Below are 20,697 nucleotides of genomic sequence, written 5' to 3'. Positions count from 1 at the left end.
GTAAAAGGCCAATATCCTTGATGAACATTAAATGCAAAAATTCTCAACAAAATATTAGCAAACCAAATTCAACAATACACTAAAAGGATCATAAACCATGACCAAGTGTGATTTATAACAGGTATGCAAGGTTGGTTCTGCACATCAAACATCCACAATCAATTAATGTGATATAGCACATTAACATAACGAATGATAAAAATCATGACTGCTTCAATAGATGCAGAAAACACATTTGGTGAAATTCAACATCCATTTATGATAAAAACTCTCAACAAAGTGGGCATAGAAGGATGTACCTCAACATAAACCCATAGCTAACATCATGCTCAACAATAAAAAGCTGAAAGCTTTTCCTGAAAGATCAAGAACAAGACAAGGATGCCCATTCTCGCCACTTTTATTCAGCATTGTAGTAGAAGTCCTAGTCACAGCAATTAGGAAGAAACAAAAGGTATCCAAACTGAAAGGGAAGAAGTAAAACTGTCACTATTTGCAGACATGATACTATTGATGTATATAGAAAACCCAAACGACCACCAAAGATTTGTTAGAATAAATGAATCCAGTGAAGTAACAGTATACAAACTCAATACACAGAAACCTGTGGATATACACTAATAACAAACATTTACATTTTTATCAAAAAGAATAAAATAGTAATAAATTTAACTAAGGTAGTGAAAACTATAAGATACCCATGAAAGAAATTAAAGACACAAATAATGGAAAAATAGTCCATGCTAGGAATTGGAAGAATTAACATTGTTATAATGTTAATACTACCCAAAGCATCTAAAGATTCAGTGCAATCCCTATCAAAATTCGAATGGCACATTCATAGAACTAGAACAAGTAATTCTAAAATTTATATGGAACCTCAAAAGACCCTGAACAGCCAAAACAATCTTGAAAAAGAACAAAGCTGGAGGCATTGTGCTCCCTGATTTCAAACTATACTATAAAGCTATGGTAATCAAAGCAATACGGTATTGGAACAAAAACAGACACACAGAATGGAACAGAAATGAGGTCACAGAAATAAACCCACACATATACGGACAATTAATTTACGACAAAGGAGCCAAGAATATATAATACTGGAGAAAGGACAAAGGACAGTCTCTTCAATAAATGGTGTTGGGAAAACTAGACAGCCACATATGGAAGAATGAACCATACATAAAAATTAATTCAAAGTGGACTAAAGACTTGAATGTAAGACCTGAAACCACAAAATTCCTAGAAGAAAACATAGGATGTAAGCTCCTTAACATCAGTCTTAGTGATGTTTTTGTGGATCTGATTCCAAAGGCAAGGGAAACAAAATAAAAAACTAAACAGGACTACATCAAACAAAAAAGCTTCTGTACTGTGAAGGAAACCATCATCAAAACGAAAAGGCAACCTACTGAACGGGAGAAGATATTTGCAAATCATACCATATTATCTGAAAAGGGAGTAATATCCAAAATATATAAAGAAGTCATACAACTAAACAACAACAAAAAAAGACAATCAGTGGGCAGAGGATCTGAATAGACATTTTTCCAAAGATGGTCAACGAACACATAAAAAGATGCTCAACATCATTATTAGGGAAATGCAAATCAGAACCACAATGCGATATCTATCACCTCACACCTGTTAGAATAGCTATTATCAAAAAGACAAGAAATAACAAGTGTTGGAGAAGATACAGAAAAAAGGGAATTCTTCCTTGTACACTGCTAGTGGGACTGTAAATTGGTGCAGCCACTATGGAAAACAATATGGAGGTTCCTCAAAAAATTAAGAACAGAACTATCATATGACCCAACAATTTCACTTCTGGGTACTTATGTGAAGAAACTCAAAACACTTATTTGAAAAGATATATGCAACCCTATGTTTACTGCAGCATTATTTACATTAGCCAAGATATGGAAACAACCTAAGTGTCCATCAATGGATGAACAGATAAATAAGATGTGGTATATACATATACAGAGAGTACCAAAAAAGTATACATATTTTAAGAAAGGAAAACTGTATTAAAATTGTAATACTCAATATATACCAATAACAAAAATGAATACAAGTCACGTTTGACTTCTGCAATTACAAGAGATGCTTAAAGTGGTTACCATCAGCGTCCAGAAACTTGATTACAGCAAGCTACTGCTTGAGCAACGTTGACCAAAGTGTCCACTTGTATACATTTTTTGGCACCCCGAGACATACATATACATATATGTATGTATGTATACATACATGTATGTGTGTGTGTGTGTGTATACCGAGGGTGCCAAAAACATGTATACACATTTTTTTTTAAGATAAAAATGTATACATTAGGGCCAGCCAAGTGGCTCAGTTGGTTAAGAGCTCACTCAAGAGTGCGAGCTCAGAGCAACAGTGGTTCGATGCCTGGCCCAAGCTAAGCTGCCAACAGGTGGCAGGATGGCGCAGCTATTAAAAAAAAAAAAAAAGTATACATTTTTTGAGCATATTTTTTGGCACCCCCAGTATATACACAAATACATATACCGGAGGTGGCAAAAAATTGTATACACATGACTTGTATTTATCTTTTATTATTGGTATATATTGAGTATTACAATTTTAATAGTTTTTTCCTTTCTTAAAATGTGTATACATTTTTTGGGGGCACCCTCTGATGTATAAACAATTTAATACTACTGTCATACAAAAGCATGAAATCTCACCATTAATGACAACATGGATGGACTTCGAGCATATAATGTTAAGTGGTGAAGGGGGTCAACTGCATGGTGATGGATGGTTATTAGACGTTAGGGGGTGATCTCTTTGTGGTGTATACAGATGTCAAATTATAATGTTGTACACCTGAAACTTATTTAAAAATTAAAAACACTTCCTATAAAGTTATAGCTATTGAGAAATTGTGGTACTGGCATAAAGACAGCCATAGATCAATGGAAAAGAACAGAGTTCAGAAACAGGCCTAGTTGATTTTCAATAAACAATTCAATAGGGAAAGAATATTTTTCAACAAATGGTGCTGGATCAACTGGATATCCACATGGCCAAGAATGAAGCTGAACTGCTACCTCACACCATATTCTAAAATTAACTAAAAATGGATCACAGACTTAAATGGAAGAACGAAAACTATGAACCTTCTAGAAAATACAGGAAAAACAAAATCAGTGACCTTGGGTTAAAGATTTCTTAAATATTGGGTTGTCGGAAAAGTCATGACGCATTTTTGCAACAAAAAAACAAAAAATACGTCATGACTTTTTCCGACAACTCAATAGAACACAAAGAGCACAAAGTATAAAAAATACATAAAATTGACTTCGTTAACATTAAAAATTTTACTCTTGGGCCGGCTGAGTGGCTCAGTTGGTTAAAAGCTTGCTTAAGAGTGCAAGCTCTGAGCAACGGGGTTGCCGGTTCGATTCCCACATGGGCCAGTGGGCAGCACTGGAGCTGAGCTGCTGCTGAGCTGCCAACAGGTGGCAGGATGGCTCAGCTGGTGAGAGCATGTGCTCCTAACAACAAGGTTACTGGTTCGGCTCCCGCATCCACTGGATGGCTCAGTGGATAAAGCAAGTGGTCTTAACAACGAGGCTGCTGGTTTGACTCCCACATGGGATGGTGGCTACGCCCACCTGCAGCTAAGATGCAACACAGCACCCTGAGCTGAGCGGCCGTGAGCTGCCCAAGGGCAGCCAGATGGTGACTGGACTTGGAGATGAGCTTGCTGCGCCCTCCACAACTAAGATTGAAGGACAACAACTTGGCTGTTTCCCTTCCCCAATTCTTCAACACTGTTCCCCTCCCTCAGTTCCCCAATTTAAAATAAAAATAAAAATTTACTCTTCAAATACACTTTTAAGGAATTAAATCACAAGCTACAGACTGGGAGAAAATGTTTGCAATCATGTCTGATAAACGAGAACTCATATTGAATGGGTAAGTATATTAACAAAAACAATATATATCTATATATCTATATCTATATATCTATGCACACGTGTGCACACGGCTTTTTGAAAAACGTATCCCCTAATAAGGTGTGATACAAATCCTTCCCTGACCCTTCCCATGAGAAACTTGAATATTCTGAGAAACAATCTGCTTGAGTCATGCCTGATTTTTCCATATTAAAAAATATACAGAAATATGTTTTTCTACCGATCAGTTCTGCGGGCTTATTTGGCCTCTTGTTGATAAACGTTTCAAAGGATTCCTTCATCAAGTTGATGAACTTTTCATTCCTCTGAAAGCACACTTCTATCACATGGTCCACTCTGTCCTTAAAATCCAGCAGGTCCTGCACCATATCTTTATCTTTTTCAGGATTGATAACAATCGTTGTCCCAAAAGTCTACAAGAACAAACATACACAGTCATCAACAGGTTTATGATAATACACATTATTTTCTCCTGCTATCAAATAATGAGTTTAAAACTTTCACAAATTCAGTCTGCATTCTAAAAATTAAGTGAATACTGTAGTCCCCCATTATCCTCGGGGAACACATTCCAAGACCTCAAGTGGATGCCTGAAACTGTGGAGATTACTGAACCCTATACAAACTATGTTTTTTCCTATATGTACATACACTTTATAACTTGTCTCTGGCATATATGAATGCCAGCATCACTACTCTTGTGCTTTGGGTCATTTTTAAGTAAAATAAGGGTTAACTGAACACAAGCAATATCATGACAGGTTCCTAAGTGACTAACGGGTGGGTAGTGTCTACAGCATGGACACACTGAACAGGATGACTCATGTCCTCAGTGGCACTGAGCAGGACGGTGTAAAATTTCACCATGCTATTCAGAATGGCTCATAATTTCAAATTTATGAATTACTTATTTCTGGAATTTTACATTTAATGGTTTTGGAATGCAGTTGACTGGGTAACTAAAGCTGAGGGAAATGAAACTGCGGGTAAAAGGGGGACTACTGTACACAATTAATGCTTTAGCATTAAAATATGCTTCTGGAAGAATTTATAAATTATTGGGAAAGTTTCCATTCTTTTAAAAGAACTTTTACTTATAAATTTCTCACAGAGAAATTAATTCCTGTTAACCCAATATATGTATTTGGATTTTGTGACTATTTTCTTTCTTCCTCACTTCTAACTGTAAATATGTTTTTTAGCTTGTATCTTTAACTCAAAAATGCTATATTAAACATTACTAAAAGTCTGTATGTGACAACAGTTACCTATTTGAGGATATAAACTACCAGCTGAAGAGGTGATGAATACAATTAATACTCAATGTAACGTATTTTTTTTGAAAAAGTGGTCTTCAGTGTACATTTATACTTACTTATCATACATGCACATGGAAGATTACTGATGAAAAGGTACAGATGAAACTGGCATACATGCCTTCAGGAGAGGGACACTGTATGGCCACCAGGGGTAGATGGCACCTACTTTTTACTCTGTACGCTTTGTGCTGACTGCATTTGAAAACAATATACACACACTGCAAGGATCAGCTTTATTTTGATAATGACACGCTGTGCTGAGTGCAATCTCCTATTTTGTTATAGTGTAACTGATTATCATTAATGGACACCCAGGAATGGTGGTCACATCACCGATTTTTACTACCCAGATTGAAAATTGCAAAGGTGAACTTTCTGTGTTCGGTACCTGTTCCTGTTCCCTGAGGACTACTCATTGGCAAAACCCTAAATCTCCATTAACCTTTCCGTAATGTAAAGCTCTGTGGCTGATCCATCCTAAGTCACTATGACTTTTAGCTCAATATCACTGTACAGAATTTGGGGTGGTGGTGTGCGTGTGTGTATAAGCGTTCCATATGTAGATTAATATGCAACTTAATTTTTTCTTCTGATAATTATAGATTCACATGCAGTAGAAATGGTGAAGAGGTCCCTGTACACTTTGCCTATTTTCTACTGATGGTAACATCTGGCAAAACTACAGAGTAGCACCACAACGAAGATACTGGTATTGGTACAATCTACCCATCTTATCCAGATCGTACCGCTTTTATCTCTAACTCATTAGCGCCCACACGCTAATGATTAAGTTCTCTAGACTTTATCACCCGCGCATGTTTGTGTACCCATCACCACAGTCAAGACACCAAACATTCCAGCACCACAAGGATCCCTGTGTTGCCTTTTTATAAATACACACACGCGCGCACGTGCAACAAACATGAAAGTGTATGTTTCAGTAATAAATTCTGGGTTGCTAGGAAATAAAGTAACATATATACTCCATCCTGATATACCAAAGTGTGTAATAGTTCTCACTGTGCAAAGCAATGATATCATGTTTAAAAAGCAGATTCACAAAAATGACATTTTGAAAATCATGATTGTAGAATTAAACTTATGTATTTATGCTGATGACAAATAGCCAAACAGCAGCCTTTTAAGTCATGTTTAAACCTAGATGGTGTTATCTTAAAACAAAGTTTGCACAATTGATTTGGAACAGAAAGACTACTATCCACCTGATCACCTGCAATGAAAAAACAAAGGTACCTCCAAGCAGTCCAGCTCACTCTGCCAGGGCACTGCTGTCTCCTCAGGATGGGCCACCCACCCCGGCACAAAGCACAGTTAGTAACACTGTCAAGACAAACCCCACACACCTTGATGTACTCGCTCCAGTGCTGCAGCAGGATCTGCTGCCCGCCCTTCACTCGGCTGAACAGCTGGTACATCTGAGTGAGGTCGGGCACTCTGTTCTCATCAAGTAAGTGATCAAGCCCTGAGATCACACAGTAAATATTAGCGTATCACATCAGTAAGTCAGTGCAAATAAAAACTAAACTAGAATATAGTGTGCACCACAAAAAAGTTAATAAGTAACTCAGAAATTTAGGGAATATTGCTTATTTCTATATAGGCAAGTTGTTCTAATGCAATATATGAGACAGATCCTTTTAGGTGAATCTTATTTTTCTGACCATGCTGGGAGATGTATTCTTTATTTTTGCATGTCGCTAAAGCAGCAATGGTCTGAAAAACACTCACACCAACTCTTTGACCTGGGAGGTTCATGATTCCAAGTTACTTCTGATTTAGTTCATCAGTCCATATGTGTATTTGTCAAAGGATAAGTTATCAAATATAATCTTTTAGTTTAATTTTATCCACATATATAATAAACTGTGAGAGAAAAACATTATTGTTTATCAGATATTCTGAATTACTTTAACATAGCATTTTACAAGTTTTTATTGTTTTAGCTTTTAAACACCTACAAAGATTTTCTAAAACCATACCACAATCAGAACTTCACACGTCTTTTCTAAATATCTGCTTTATGATGACAGTGGAGATGCAGCTAAGTTGGAGAATCTGTGAATTAGTCATATTACTTCATAAAGTTGCAGATTCTTCTTCAAAGGGGCACAATGTCCACACAAAGAAGGTGGTTTAAAGATATGCACAAATGCACTGTAGGCTGTAATTATAGTTCCTTAACCAGGGCTCCAATGTTTGTTATTTCTCTAAATTATATTTTGATCTATTGATCTACTTATTTTATAATTTATCTTACTGAAACCCTAATGTCTTCTTTAAGAATTCAAAAATTAGCTATTTTTTAAATGGCTTTAATAAAAATTTAGATATTAGGAAGTGCCTACATATATATAATTTACCATTTTCTTGAAGAAATTTATGAGAATTTCTATTTACTCAAAGTTCCTTTTTCTTATGACTCATTTAAAAAAAATATATAGTATGAATTCCAAATGCATTTGTTTTAAGTGGGCCTTAAATTAAGACCTCATTCATGTGTAACTGTGTAGGTTTCAGTGCTATATAGGTAGAAAGACATCCAGATTTGCATCCTGGCTCTCAACTTATGAGCTGTGTGACTTGGGGCACCAATGTCAAGCTGTTTTGAGCCTCAGTTGCTTTATTTGTGAGATGGGGGTAATGACTTTACAGGGTTGTTCAAGGACTAAAAGATATTTACACAAAGTATAGTGAGTGCAAAATAATGTTAATTCTCTCCCCTTTTGGCATTATTCTGGTTCCACTTGGAAGTTCTACTTTTAGGTATCTCATTAAAGAAACTACTACTATCTGACAAAGTAGAATTCAAACCACAATATATTTGGGTATTATTTAGAGCTTTCCCAAAATTAAACTTGAAGGCTTCCAATACCTTGTAACAGATCCTATAGTTCCAAAATGACTTTCAAATGGTAACATTAAATACTTAAGAATTGTAAAAGGTTAAACTGTGCTCATTATAATATCTAGAGACTTGAGCACACTTTAAAGGGTAGGAATAAAAAAAGGATAGAGGTTGAGTAAAAATATATCATTATAAACTATAAAAGTATAGGCTATACAAGAAATAGTATCACTGGTGGTGCAGAGCACCAACGTTTGATTTACTCTTTAACAAAGCTTTAGGATCACAAGGGGAATGTAAAATGAGAGGTAAAACTGTACAGTTACCAATATAATGTGTTCTATTTTATGCTTGCTTGTTTTTTTCAGGATAATCAGAATAAACAAGTGTACTCTGGCTCAAGCAGACCACATATTTGGCCGTTTATCTGACACTTAGCCAATCAAAGTGCATGGGGAGGAAGCCCACAAAAATCTAACAGCCTGTCCAACTCTGAACATCTACACCCGCAGAAACATTCTGAGCATCACCTGTATGTCAGAACATGAATAACAACACAACAAAGGACAATGAATATTCTAAGTACCTAGCTGCAAGCTGTCTGTAGTCTAGAAGGTCTCTTGGAGCCTTTCAGCCTGGATAGTATTTAATATGATTAACATAAACTGTAATTCTACCACATGCCTTTCAATATCTCTCTTAACTAATTTCTCAAGGGCTAATATGTTCATTATTTTTAATGATTTTTAGTGATTGTCTTATTACAATAAATGTCCTTACATTGTTATTTATAATGTTTTACTTACTTTCTTAATGAATTAAGAGCTATCATTCAGTTTAATAGACATAGGCGTTAGGAAAAATCTACCTTTCTGCAGAATTGCTGTTAAATGTTCTCCTAATAGCTGTTTTTCCACACAAGCAATCAGTGGTTTCCTATATAAGGGAAAAAGAGAACGTGTCAGAAGTAAAGTTAAAGGAGACACATTGGTTAGTTATAAAAGATGGGGGGTTTACTGTCTCTACAGACATAGTATGGAGTCAGAAACCAAAGGGTTACAGAACAAGTACTTCCCTCACACACCGACAGCCATCACTGTTGTTAATAAAGACTGAACTATTTCTAAAAACAATTTACTGAGTAACATAAATAGACTAACAGATCCAGGGAAAAGGGGACACCAGTAGTCAGGCAAGTGTGCCACACCTTACAATAAAAGTAGGCCCCAATGTTTGACTGGCAGTTGGCATTTACGCTCTAGTCATTTTTCAAATTTAAGTTTTGTCCTGAAGATACACATTACTTCTTGGATTGCTGTTAAATTTCTGCCCTCATCTTCCACCTAATCCTTTTCCAGGTCCCATAAAATACCTGCTTCTACTGCTATAGCTATGTCTCTCTGTCCTCACTTCTTTATGCCTGCTTTCTCCCATTATCAGTTATCAAAATCCGACATCATGATGTCGGAATCAGAAGCTCCTGACATCATGATGTCAGCGACATCAGAAGCTCCTTCATGATGTCCAAATTGTGTGTCACATAGAACAGAATATCTGAAAATCTGGAAATTCAGCAAGTGTGACTGCCATAATCACAGGGACACAATCATTCTTCTGGGGTTCGTTATCCAGTTTTGTTTTTTTTTAAAGATCAGAGCATCTTCTTTATTCCAAGGATTTTTTTTTATTAGTTTTGGCCATCTTTCCAAAAGCCTTCATTTTATAAGGAACTTTTCAATGTACCATCTTAAATAAACCTCACAGCAGACATTTTGGTCTCCATTCCACAGATGAGAAAACCAAGTTCAGAGGTAGTGTGACCTGCCCAAGTCCAACGGCTAGTGAGTGGGGAAAATGAGAGCACAGTTCAGCGAGTCAGCATTCCATTAAGCTTCCAGGAAAGGGAGCAGTGAGATAGGTGAGGGGAGATAAGAGGGCACAGTGAGGAAAATGTCACCGAGGGACAGCAAGCCAATCACTGCTGTTGCTTTCCCTCTTAACAGCTTTACTGAAATACAATTTATATACCATAAAATTCACCAACTTAAAGTGTACAACTGAATGGATTTTAGTGTATTTACAAAATTGTATAACCATCACCATGGTCTATTTTTAGAACATTTTCATCACCCTAAAACAAGCTTCATACCCATCAGCACTCCTATTCCCTCCATTCACCCTCCCTGCCTCATATTCCAAGGCAACCAGTACTTTCTACAGATTTGGCTATTCTGAACCTTTCCTGTAAATGGGGTTGTACGTTATGATTCTGTGTCTGGTTTCTTTCACTTAGCATAGTGTTCTTAAGGTTCATCCATGTTGTAGCATGTGTCAGTACTCCATTCTATTTTATTGTCAAATAATATTCTATTGTATGGGTATGTTTATCCATTCATCAGCCGACAATGGGTTGTTTCCACTTTTTGACTATTATGAATAATGCTGCTATGGACATTTGTTTACAAATTTCGTATGGATGTATGTTTTCATTTTTCTATATAGTTAGGACTAGAACTAGTACATTGTAGAAACATATGGTAACTCTATGTTTATAAACATTTTGAGGAACTACCAAATTGTTTTCCACAGCGGCTGCCCCATTTTACATTCCCACCAGCAATACACGAGGGCCCCTATTTCTCCACATCTTCACCAATGCTTTTGACTGCTTGCATTTTTTATTATAGCCATCTTGGTGGGTATTAAGTGGTATTTCACTGTGGTTTTGATTTGCATTTCTGGGATGACTAACAATATCGAGCAGCTTTTCACGCGCTCACAGAATCACCACTTCTTGACAGTTTATGGTCTAGGCTTCCGCCCTGTCACAGTTTTCATTCCAACAATTCATGCAGTGCCTACCAAAGCTGAGGTGCTGGGTCAGGTCGTGAGCCAAGGGGCAGATAATACTCAGAGGTGCCAGGAGCTCAGGCGCAGTCCTGGGAAATTAACTGTAGCAGCTGAGTCCCAAAAGAGTTGATTTCATTAACTACAGAGACAATTCACTGATTTGCAGTGAGAGGCTTTCTGCCACAGCATCTAGTGATTTCAACCAACAGGAGAGCAGGTCCAATGCTGAGAGGCAAAGTCCTGGGGAAACACAGAACCCAGCCCATCCCTGGGGCAGAGCCTGCAGGTAGACCTGGCCGTGGCTCAGTAACGGGGTAGGGCACAAGGCACACCACAGACAGTAATACATACAACTGCTGCTCGCAAGCACAATTCTCATCTGCCATCCGCTGTGCTCTGACTGGAGGCATGTGGGACATGGGGGCTTTGAGGCTGGAAGGGGCGCTCAGAGCCCAGCTCTAAGACTGGTGTAGCCAGCTTCTTCTTGGTCTCCCTCTTCTTTCTTTGAAAATTCTTTTTTATTCTGTGGTATGCCAGTCAGCCAGTGCTGTAGAAACCACCCCAGTTGGTGCTCCTCACAGTCCTCCCACCCATCCATATCTGAGGTGAACCACCTTTCTATCTATGATTCCTTTGCTTAAATAAGCTACATATATTTCTAAGCAATGTATTTTTAAATATTGGGGGCAGGGGCTTAAAATACAGCATCTATATAAAAACGTGTAGGAGTCTCGTATATGAGAGTAAAAAAAGGAACTACTGTGTTCATGGTCCCAGCAGCCCCTGCATACCCAGCCCCACCTTCATTCTGAAGTCTATTTGCAATTCCCTTGCTTTCCTACATGATTTATATATATCTCCCTAATTAGTATGCTATCTAGCTTGGCCTGTTCGTGAACTTCATACATATAAATGGAATAATGGTATATGGAAATTATTATTAATAGAAAAAAATGTAGCAGACACTAAACAAAGACTTTTATTCTTCTGTGACTTGACACTGGCAAGATCTGACACTACTCCTAATTTCCTCTTGGGCTTTTCAGACCCTATACTCCCTCTCGCCTCTGTTTGCCTAGTACCTCCCTTCTGTCTGCTTCCAGCCCCTGTAGCCCCTTCTACTCCCCAGCTGAATGTAAGCATCCCTACATATCCGAGCAACCTTGTCCTGGCTTCGGCTCAACTGTCACCTCTCTGCACACCTGGGATTTCCCACGTCGTCTCAAACTCAACGTGTCTAAAGGAACTTCATCTTTTCTCTTATGACACCTCTTATTTTCTGTATTCTCAAACTGTCACAATCCTGTCCCTTTCTTTCATCTAGCCTGGCCCCTTCCCCACCAATGAGTCAACAAGTTCCGCACATTTGATCACTTTAGTCTCTCTTAAAAACATCCATTTATTTTCTATTTCTTAACTGGCTCCCATTTCTCTTCTATCTACTATTATAGAAATAGATTTCTATTTTATTTCTCCTTGCTTGAATAAATATTAGGGGCTGACGCAGACATTCACAAAAATTTTCCCTTTTACTTTTCCCTAGCTACTCAGCTAACCTCCAGTTTAGAGAAAAATAAATTAGATGAGAGAAAATAATGTGACTGGGTACCATAAATAAAAGTTACAGCTATATTTGATGTCTAACATCAAAACTGCCTAAATTTAATTATATCCCATTAACATAAATAGAGTCCCTTGTCTCAAAACCCAAAGATGCCAAGTATGTCAGCCTGAATTATACCTTTGGACAATAATTCATGAGAGGGCACTTAGGAAGTGTATTTTATAAGTGCTGAATAATCACAAATAATATAAGTAAAATGTGCTAAGAGCAAAAATACTCTCAGGTAGCAATGAGTGAGTCTACAAAGGTAACATTTATTTCAGTAACCAGCCAGGAAAAGGTTTCACCTATGCAAACTGCAAAAACTAAATAAATTAACAGTACTCACTGTGTGCTGTGGTCTAAATATGTGATTACTCGGTCTCCTTCTTCCTCTAAACGTTTACTTACATGGTTAAGATATTCTGGAACCTTCCAAACAAAACATTGAAACACATGAGTAACAAAAAGATTCTTGATTTTACCCAAGAAGCTGAAATATTGTTTTCCTTATGAAATCTTTTTCAAAAAGCAGAATATATGTTCAAGTCAAACATTAACACAGATTAATGGGGCTTGGAAGTGGTAAAGTAGGAAGTGTACATAGGGTGGGATGGGATACAAGAAAAGTTTCCTTCAACTCAATTCTGGAGATTAAAATAACCTCTAGAATTAGAGCCAAGGCAGCACTGCATTGTCATGCCCTGTTCACAGTGAAGTCCCAGGGTCGATGCCACAGGTTCCTCCATCACTGAGGCCCCAGGGACAGGTGAGCAACAGCACCTGAGGGCTGATGTCATTTGTCCCTCCATCACTGAGGTCCCATGGACAGGTGAGCAGCACCTAGGTCAGAAGTTATGAGCCTAATGCCACCTCGTGGCCCACACACAAAGGGGGCAGCAAAAGCTAATCAAAAGACTAGCTGTTCATTTGGGGACACCAAACAGCAGGTTGTAGATCTCAAAATGAAGCTGTTTCCAGGGGCAAAGGGTGTCCCTGCTGTCACGACAGCACAGGAAAGGCCCCATAACAAAGGTCTTTGTGGTTCTGATCTAGTGGCAGCAGCTAGGCCTGGTACCTGACATGAAATTCCTTCTTCAAAACTAGGATGAAAAAACCAATAGTCGGGTGCATCCTGTGCAATAACAAATGACATTTAGGTGATGGTCATGAAGGGCTCCCTTCAGAACTGTGCTCTAATAACTGCAAAACTGGTTGTCAAAGTTTTGGGGTTCACATTACTATGTTTTTCACATGACTTTTTTGGGTGATTTTTTCAATGCCTCACACAGATAAAAACATTTTCATGTGTTAGATTTATCTTTCATATTTAAAATTTACCTTTTATCCTTTTGCTTCAACTTGAGTTCCTTTATGTATTTCAGAAACTATCTTATTGGTTTTCTTATTTGGTGGGGAGTGCAAAAAAAGTTTCTAACTTAAGGGAAAGAAATTAAATCCTTACTATAAAAACGAAGCTCATTACTGGGGATTTCAGCTACATTGTAGCTTTCAAAAGATTTTCAATAAAATGCTTACATGTGTGAAAAGACAAACATTTAGAAATTACACTTAGATACACATCTATAAAAATGAAACAAGGCAATTCAGAAACATTTCATTGTCTCACCTCTCTTTCTTGCATTAACCTTTGGCCTTCTGCAGCATATAAACAATTCGTTTCTTCCAAAAATTTCAGTTCAAATGAATCTTTATATACCTAAGAAATGAGCAGAGTGACTGACCAATTACATTAAAGAAATCTATCTTTTGAAATGCTGGTGTATTCCAAATTTTGAGAAAGCATGGCTGCAGGGACCTGCATTAATAATCTGCCCTTCCTCCAGCAAGGCCTCGGCAGGTCAGCTCAGCCGGCTTCAGCTTAGCTGACCCCAGGGGCTTAGCTGAGGTCAGCTGATTCCTGGCTGGCTGACCTCCACTCAGCTAACCAAGGCAGCCTAGCTCACCTCACTGCCACGCCCTCATCCTTTTTCTGGGGAGCACTGGGTCCATGTTGTAAGGGTTCTTTCCTTTTGTGGCTTCTGGTATGGTGTTAGTCTAAGTAAGAGTCATTCCCCTTCTGGGGATTAAAAAAAATCCCACACATTTTCAACAAATACTTTTATGATTTCGTATTTTGCACTTAAACCTTTGATACATCCATTTATTTTGGTGTAAGTAGCTAGTCAGGTAACCAAGTTCTTTTTTCTTATAAATGATTAAAAGTTATTGGTACATTTAAAACAATGAGATATTTACCTGAAGATCAGAGAGCATACTCAGCAGACTTCGCAATAAGCTTCGGTCAACAGCTTCACCATTTCTTTCTCGTTCAATCAATAGCAGAATTCCATCAATAGTTTTACTCTGAACCATTTTATCACTAATAATATGGTTTCTAAATAGTTCTAATCCCATATCCCTGTAAAAATAGTAAGAAACAAAACTACATTTTAGTTTTACCTTTTGGAAGTTTTAGGCGATGTTCCAGCTACACTATGATGAATGTCATCCCGAATTTGTTCATTTGCTAATTCTCTAAATCCAGGTGTCAAGAATTATGTTTCTAAATTTTCATTTTTGGCCAGTGTAGTGTGCTTTGTATTTCCTTATCAAGACTATCTATTTTCCTGAAGTGGGTCAGGCAGCTGTCACAAGAGGAGTGTTGAGGCCTTACTAGGTCAGATATGCCATTGAAAAGTACCTGAATCTTGTAAAAATCTGCCATCTTCAGCCTAGTTCACAGCATTCTTCCTGGGGACATGATCAGAAATGCTCGAGGCTTTAGGACCCTCTACCACCTGCTCCACTGCCCTCACCAGCCCCTTCGCATTCTTCCTTTTTCTGTCTCTGGTCCTTCTACAGAGTTTATTATCCAACTATTCCTCCCCTGGCTCTTGGTTCTCTCCTTTATTTGGCCCAGTCTATTAGAGAAGCAAATTTAAAATGTGACTTTAAGAGTCCATCATGCTTCCTCAGCTTTTTGCCTGAGAAATTTAGCTGTCAGTACTATCCACAAGAACCATGCGATAATGGACTCTGTGCTTTGTCAAAACACCTCCCCAAGTCCCCTAGGTGCCAAGCACTTCTCAAGGGGACAAAACTCAGACACCAGCCAGGTTTCCTGAAAGCGCTGCTCAGGAGAAGTTGTGGGGGACAGTGGTGGTGGTGGTGAGCAGTAATAATGGTGAGTGGTGGTGGTGGCGGTCAGCAGTTATAATGGTGAGCAGTAGTCATAGTGAGTGGTAGACACAGTAAGTGCTACGCTGGTGAGCACGGGTTCTGGGGAGCCCTATCTTTGCTGAACCTTCTCTTCCTACATGGTGCCCCACAATCACATTGGCCCTTTCCTGTTCCCTGGAGGAGCAGTGGGTCGCAGTCTTCCATGTACTCAAAGAGCAGTAAAGCTCAGTGGTAAGCACATGGGCTCAAGCCAGCCACCTGGACTTGAATCCTGGCCCCACCACTCGCTCACTTATTGTGACTCTGAGGCAAGAAACCTAACCTCTGTGCCTACCCTTCCTTAACACTAAATGGGGATCACATGCATTGATTTACACCTGTAAAACAGTTCACATACGTCTAGGTAGGTATCCAATGCATAGGAGGTATTAACTGTCCGCTAGAATCTTATTCCTAAAATCCAAATCTCAGTTTAAGGCTCCATCAGCTCCTCACCAACAGCTATCAGGGTATCGCATCAGCTTCATCTCTCCGACTCTCCCACAAATAGTACATTCTGGGCATGTTGCCATCCTACAAGCTCTGACAATTAAGTTCCCAAACTTGTTGCAATAATGTTGTTAACCTTTTTTGATATTAGAGGGATTATTCATTATGAATTTGTACCAACTGGACAGTTAACCAAATTTACTATATGGAAGTGCTGAAAAGGCTGCGTGAAAAAATTAGACGACCTGAACTTTTCGCCAAGAATTCATGGCTCTTGCATCACGACAATGCACCAGCTCACACAGCACTGTCTGTGACGGAGTTTTTAGCCAGTAAACAAATAACTGTATTGGAACACCCTCCCTACTCACCTGATCTGGCCCCCAATGGCTTCTTTCTTTACCCGAAGATAAAGGAAATATTGAAAGGAAGACATTTTGATGACATTCAAGACATCAGGGGTAATACGATGACAGCTCCGATGGCCATTCCAGAGAAAGAGTTCCAAAATTGCTTTGAAGGGTGGACTAGGCTCTGGCATTGGTGCATAGCTTCCCAAGGGGGAGTACTTCAAAGGTGACCATAGTGATATTCAGCAATGAGATATATAGCACTTTTTCTAGGATGAGTTCTCAAACTTAAATGTCAGACTGCGTATATTTCTAGAATGGGCTTTCTCTACCGCCACTTTCTATGTTAGGTATCTAATGACTCCTGCTCATTCTGCAAAGCTTGGGTCAAGGCTTGCCCCCATTCCTCATCTTCTCTCGTGCATTTCTCACATACTTTCACGATTCCCTCACGATTACTGCACTATCATGCTCAGTTTTTCTGCCTGCCTGAGTGTGGTATAGATTACTTTATGCTATAAGCAATGTTTATGGTTTTATATGACATGAGTACATTATAAACTGTTTATAAATTAAGAGTTCAGGCTAGGTAACCCAACAATCCAGGTACAGCAAGTTATTTGAACTCTCTGTGCCTCCCTCAGTTTCTCTATCTATAAAATGGGGATGACAAGTTATCCCTCCATAGAGCTGTTTTAAGGATTAAGTAAATTAGTAGGTGTTGAAGCACTTGGAACAGGGCCTTGCACAGAGTAGAAGCTTTGCGATTTGCTGCAGTCAGGTTAACCATCCTTATTTCTCTGGATAAAGGGTATGTTTTTCATTCAGTGCCTACCCTACTGTGGACATGTGTGGTGGGTGTCTAGTACAAGATACGTAGGAGTCAGAGGATGTCAGGGGCACAAGGAACAAAGAGGGAAAGTGGTATTAAGGAAGGGGAAAGCTTCAATAAGGAGAGAATGTCTAAAGTCACACAGATGTTAGGTTATATAAAATAAAGATAAAAAAGTGATGATGGAATCTGGTAACCAGGAGATCACCAACATCTTAGGCAAGAGCAGTTTCTATGTGGTAAAAGGAGAAATCTTATCGCTTTAGGTTAGAGTGAAAGGATGGTGAGGAAGTTGGAAAAGAAAGCGACCTTTTAAAGAGCTCAGGTTTACAGGTAATGAGAGTACACCATCACTTCTGAATGGGAGAATAAACTTCATATCAACAAAGGAAGAACCTGAGAAAGACTAAGGATAGGCTTTTGCTCAAGTCAGGCAGAGCTATCTGGAGGCAGCAGTGGGAAGGGTTAGGGTAGTCAGGCAGAGATGAAGGGCATCAGCAAAGGCTGTGGAAGTCAGTGACTAGGGACCCAGAAAGATATGGGGGATGAGTTCCTAATTTATATACAGTCCCTAAATGATGATGTATGATGAGCAGATTGAAACGACAGGCCTCAATATCCTAGACCCCTGTGTCCTCAGATGGTCAGCAGGATGGGGAGGCATGAGGGGCTTCAGGACCGCAGGGGACATGACCTCACAGTAGTCAGTCTTTGTCAGTTTCACCAGACCACTGGAAGGACCATTCTAGGCTCAAACTCCAGCTGCCAGAGAGAGTAACTGAGTTTCTCGGCCTTTCCCTCACAGCAGAGGTGAGCAGTGTGCCATCGTCTCGTCCTGAAGTCCAGATCCCCGTTACACAAACGTGGCTTCACATAGCACTTCTCCACTTGCCTGATGCCTCCACTGTGACAGTGCAAGCTGGAGAACGTGTAAGTCAGCCTGCCCCAGCTCCACTCTGTCACCCTCACTGGTGATGAAGACACTCCAGGGCTAAGATCCACCTGGGACTGGACGTGTGCACTAGTGATTTTGGCTAACATAAAGGACCAAAGACAAATAACCACATACACATTAAATTAACCAGCGGAAGAAACAAGTCAAATGTGTGGTTTTAGTCATGGCAGCAGATGCAGCTGTCCTAACTAGACACTCACCAGATAGAAGGAAGCATGGAATTCTGAAGTACATAAGTGCGATCCAAAAACAAGAAAATACTTCTGATCATGATCTGTAAATAAGAAAAGAGTTTATTTGTGTATCTCACTAACAAAATATTCAACATTAGGCCTTTTGAACTCTAACTGTGGTAGGTATCTCAAATCTAACTATAATTTTTTTTTTTAGCTGAGCCATCCTGCCACCCGTTCGCAGCTCAGTGGCAGCTCAGCTCAGGCCAGGAATGAAACTGGCGACCCTGTTGCTCAGAGCTCACACTTTTTTTTTTTTAAAGGTTTTATTGGGGAATTGGGGGAAGGGAATAGTGTTGGGGAATCGTGGAAGGAGAACAGACAAGTTGCTGTCCTTTTGTTCTTCAGTCTAGTCGTGGAAGATTCCGCTTCACTGGCCCATGTTGGTATTATCACTGTGCTCTTCCCAGGTGAGGCAGTCGCTCGCCGGCCACTGGACGGCTGCTCACAGCGGCTTACAGCAGCACACGAAAGCGCCAGCCAGCTGCCGGCCAGCTCCACTGCAGTCTACGCCGTCCCTGGCAATTCACGGCAGCCAGCTCCAGGTTGAGCTGTTGTTCACCATCTTAGCTGTAGAGGGCGCAGCGTCACTGACCCTCATGTGGGATCTGAACCAGGGCCCTGCTGCTCAGTGATGGCATCCCAAGCCAACTCTTAACCAATATGCCACTCGGCTGGCCCAGAGCTTGCCCTCTTGAGCGAGCTCTTAATATAATTGTTTCTTGATAAAAAGATGTTTCCCACCAAAACCCTCATGATTTAGTTTTCCCTCTAAATTGTTCTCCTTGATGTATTTCATCTCTTTTGTCCAGAAAATCTAACTGTAGGGATTTGAAAGCACTTAGCCTAAAGGATACCTTTGAAAGTTGGTCATTTTCTGACTGATGTGGTAAATCTCATTAGACTGGGGAGATGCTCTAAGCTTTTTAAACAATTAGTTCTTGTTACATTAGAATGAGGCTCTTGGCCAGGTGTATGTATCGGACTCCAATTTGCAAGCAGAGCGAGGGAGACACAGAATGAGCAGCCGTTCCCTCTGCCATGCACATGCATGCTGTAACCCAGTAATTCTACCATGGAACTTACCAAACTCTGTTATACCGGTTTGCTTACACACGTAAATTAAACCTTCCCAACAGACATCCATCTATTTCTACCATCTACCAGGTACCTGGCCCAGAACAGAGACATATTCATTGTCTCCTACTTACTTCATTTAGGAAACAAAAGAATTCAACCTACTTAGGAGAACTACTGATACTATCTTTTCTCTCACTTACACAATGAACAGCCAGGTCACACTAAAAACTCATATACATAAAATCAAATTAGAATCAATACATCTACAAAGTCTAAGACTTTGGTTATCTAGTTACAATAAAGTTCTAAAATTCAAGCTTGATTATCAGTCATAAACTGGGATTAAGGAAAAACTTAAGAGACCCATTCAGGAATTATGGGTACTGTGAGCTATCATCTGTCAGGTTGGTTTGAAGGCCAAGTTAGCAGCCAGCCGCGTTACGGAACAGAGTTCACCTTGCCCGCTTTTCTCTACCCTGCTGGATGGCAGCATTTGACCCAAAACAGAACCCTGACAGAACTTCCTATCTCAGCTCACAATCTGGCCCACACCTTCCCTAGGTGGGCGAGGGAAGATAGGTGAGGCCGTGCTTTGATTAAAAAGCAAAAACAAACAAACATGATAGATGGATTAAGAGAGGGCATATACTCCCAACTACTCAAATTTTTCTAACTAAATCAGAGACTGAATAAGACCAAAGAGGAAGTAAGACCAGACATAAAAAACAGTACTGATGAAGATTCAGGGATAGTGCACCATATACAAAATTAGTATTAATAAAAAGTCGAATGCTTACCATTTGTCTGCAGTGATCTTGCCAGCACGTGTTAATCTTCTTTAAAAATAAAACACTATCTAGTGAGTCTGTGCAGACTTGCTAAGGAAAGCTTGAGACGTTGGCCAATTTATTGCAATTTTAACCTCTTAATTTCAGCTCTCTTCACCACAGAATTCTACATACCAGTTAGTAATCAGAATACTGCAAGACT

General features: G+C 39.3%; 1 protein-coding gene across 1 annotated transcript in view; it reads right to left on the bottom strand.

Moving 5' to 3' along the window:
- Positions 1-20,697, bottom strand: part of CUL4A (cullin 4A) — a 55,428-nt gene that overhangs the window by 17,200 nt on the left and 17,531 nt on the right. The window contains exons 4-11 of the mRNA XM_019644767.1: positions 20,505-20,574; positions 18,595-18,668; positions 14,845-15,007; positions 14,216-14,305; positions 12,935-13,017; positions 9,001-9,068; positions 6,631-6,749; positions 4,168-4,360 (exon numbers count right to left, since the gene is read on the bottom strand). Coding sequence (XP_019500312.1) covers positions 4,168-4,360; positions 6,631-6,749; positions 9,001-9,068; positions 12,935-13,017; positions 14,216-14,305; positions 14,845-15,007; positions 18,595-18,668; positions 20,505-20,574 — 860 coding nt within the window. The remainder of the gene's footprint in view (positions 1-4,167; positions 4,361-6,630; positions 6,750-9,000; positions 9,069-12,934; positions 13,018-14,215; positions 14,306-14,844; positions 15,008-18,594; positions 18,669-20,504; positions 20,575-20,697) is intronic.

This window comes from Hipposideros armiger, unplaced genomic scaffold (assembly GCF_001890085.2).
Source record: "Hipposideros armiger isolate ML-2016 unplaced genomic scaffold, ASM189008v1 scaffold_91, whole genome shotgun sequence".
Taxonomy (NCBI): Eukaryota; Metazoa; Chordata; class Mammalia; order Chiroptera; family Hipposideridae; genus Hipposideros; species Hipposideros armiger.
Note: the sequence above shows the minus strand (reverse complement) of the source record. Positions and strands in the feature narration are given on the sequence as shown.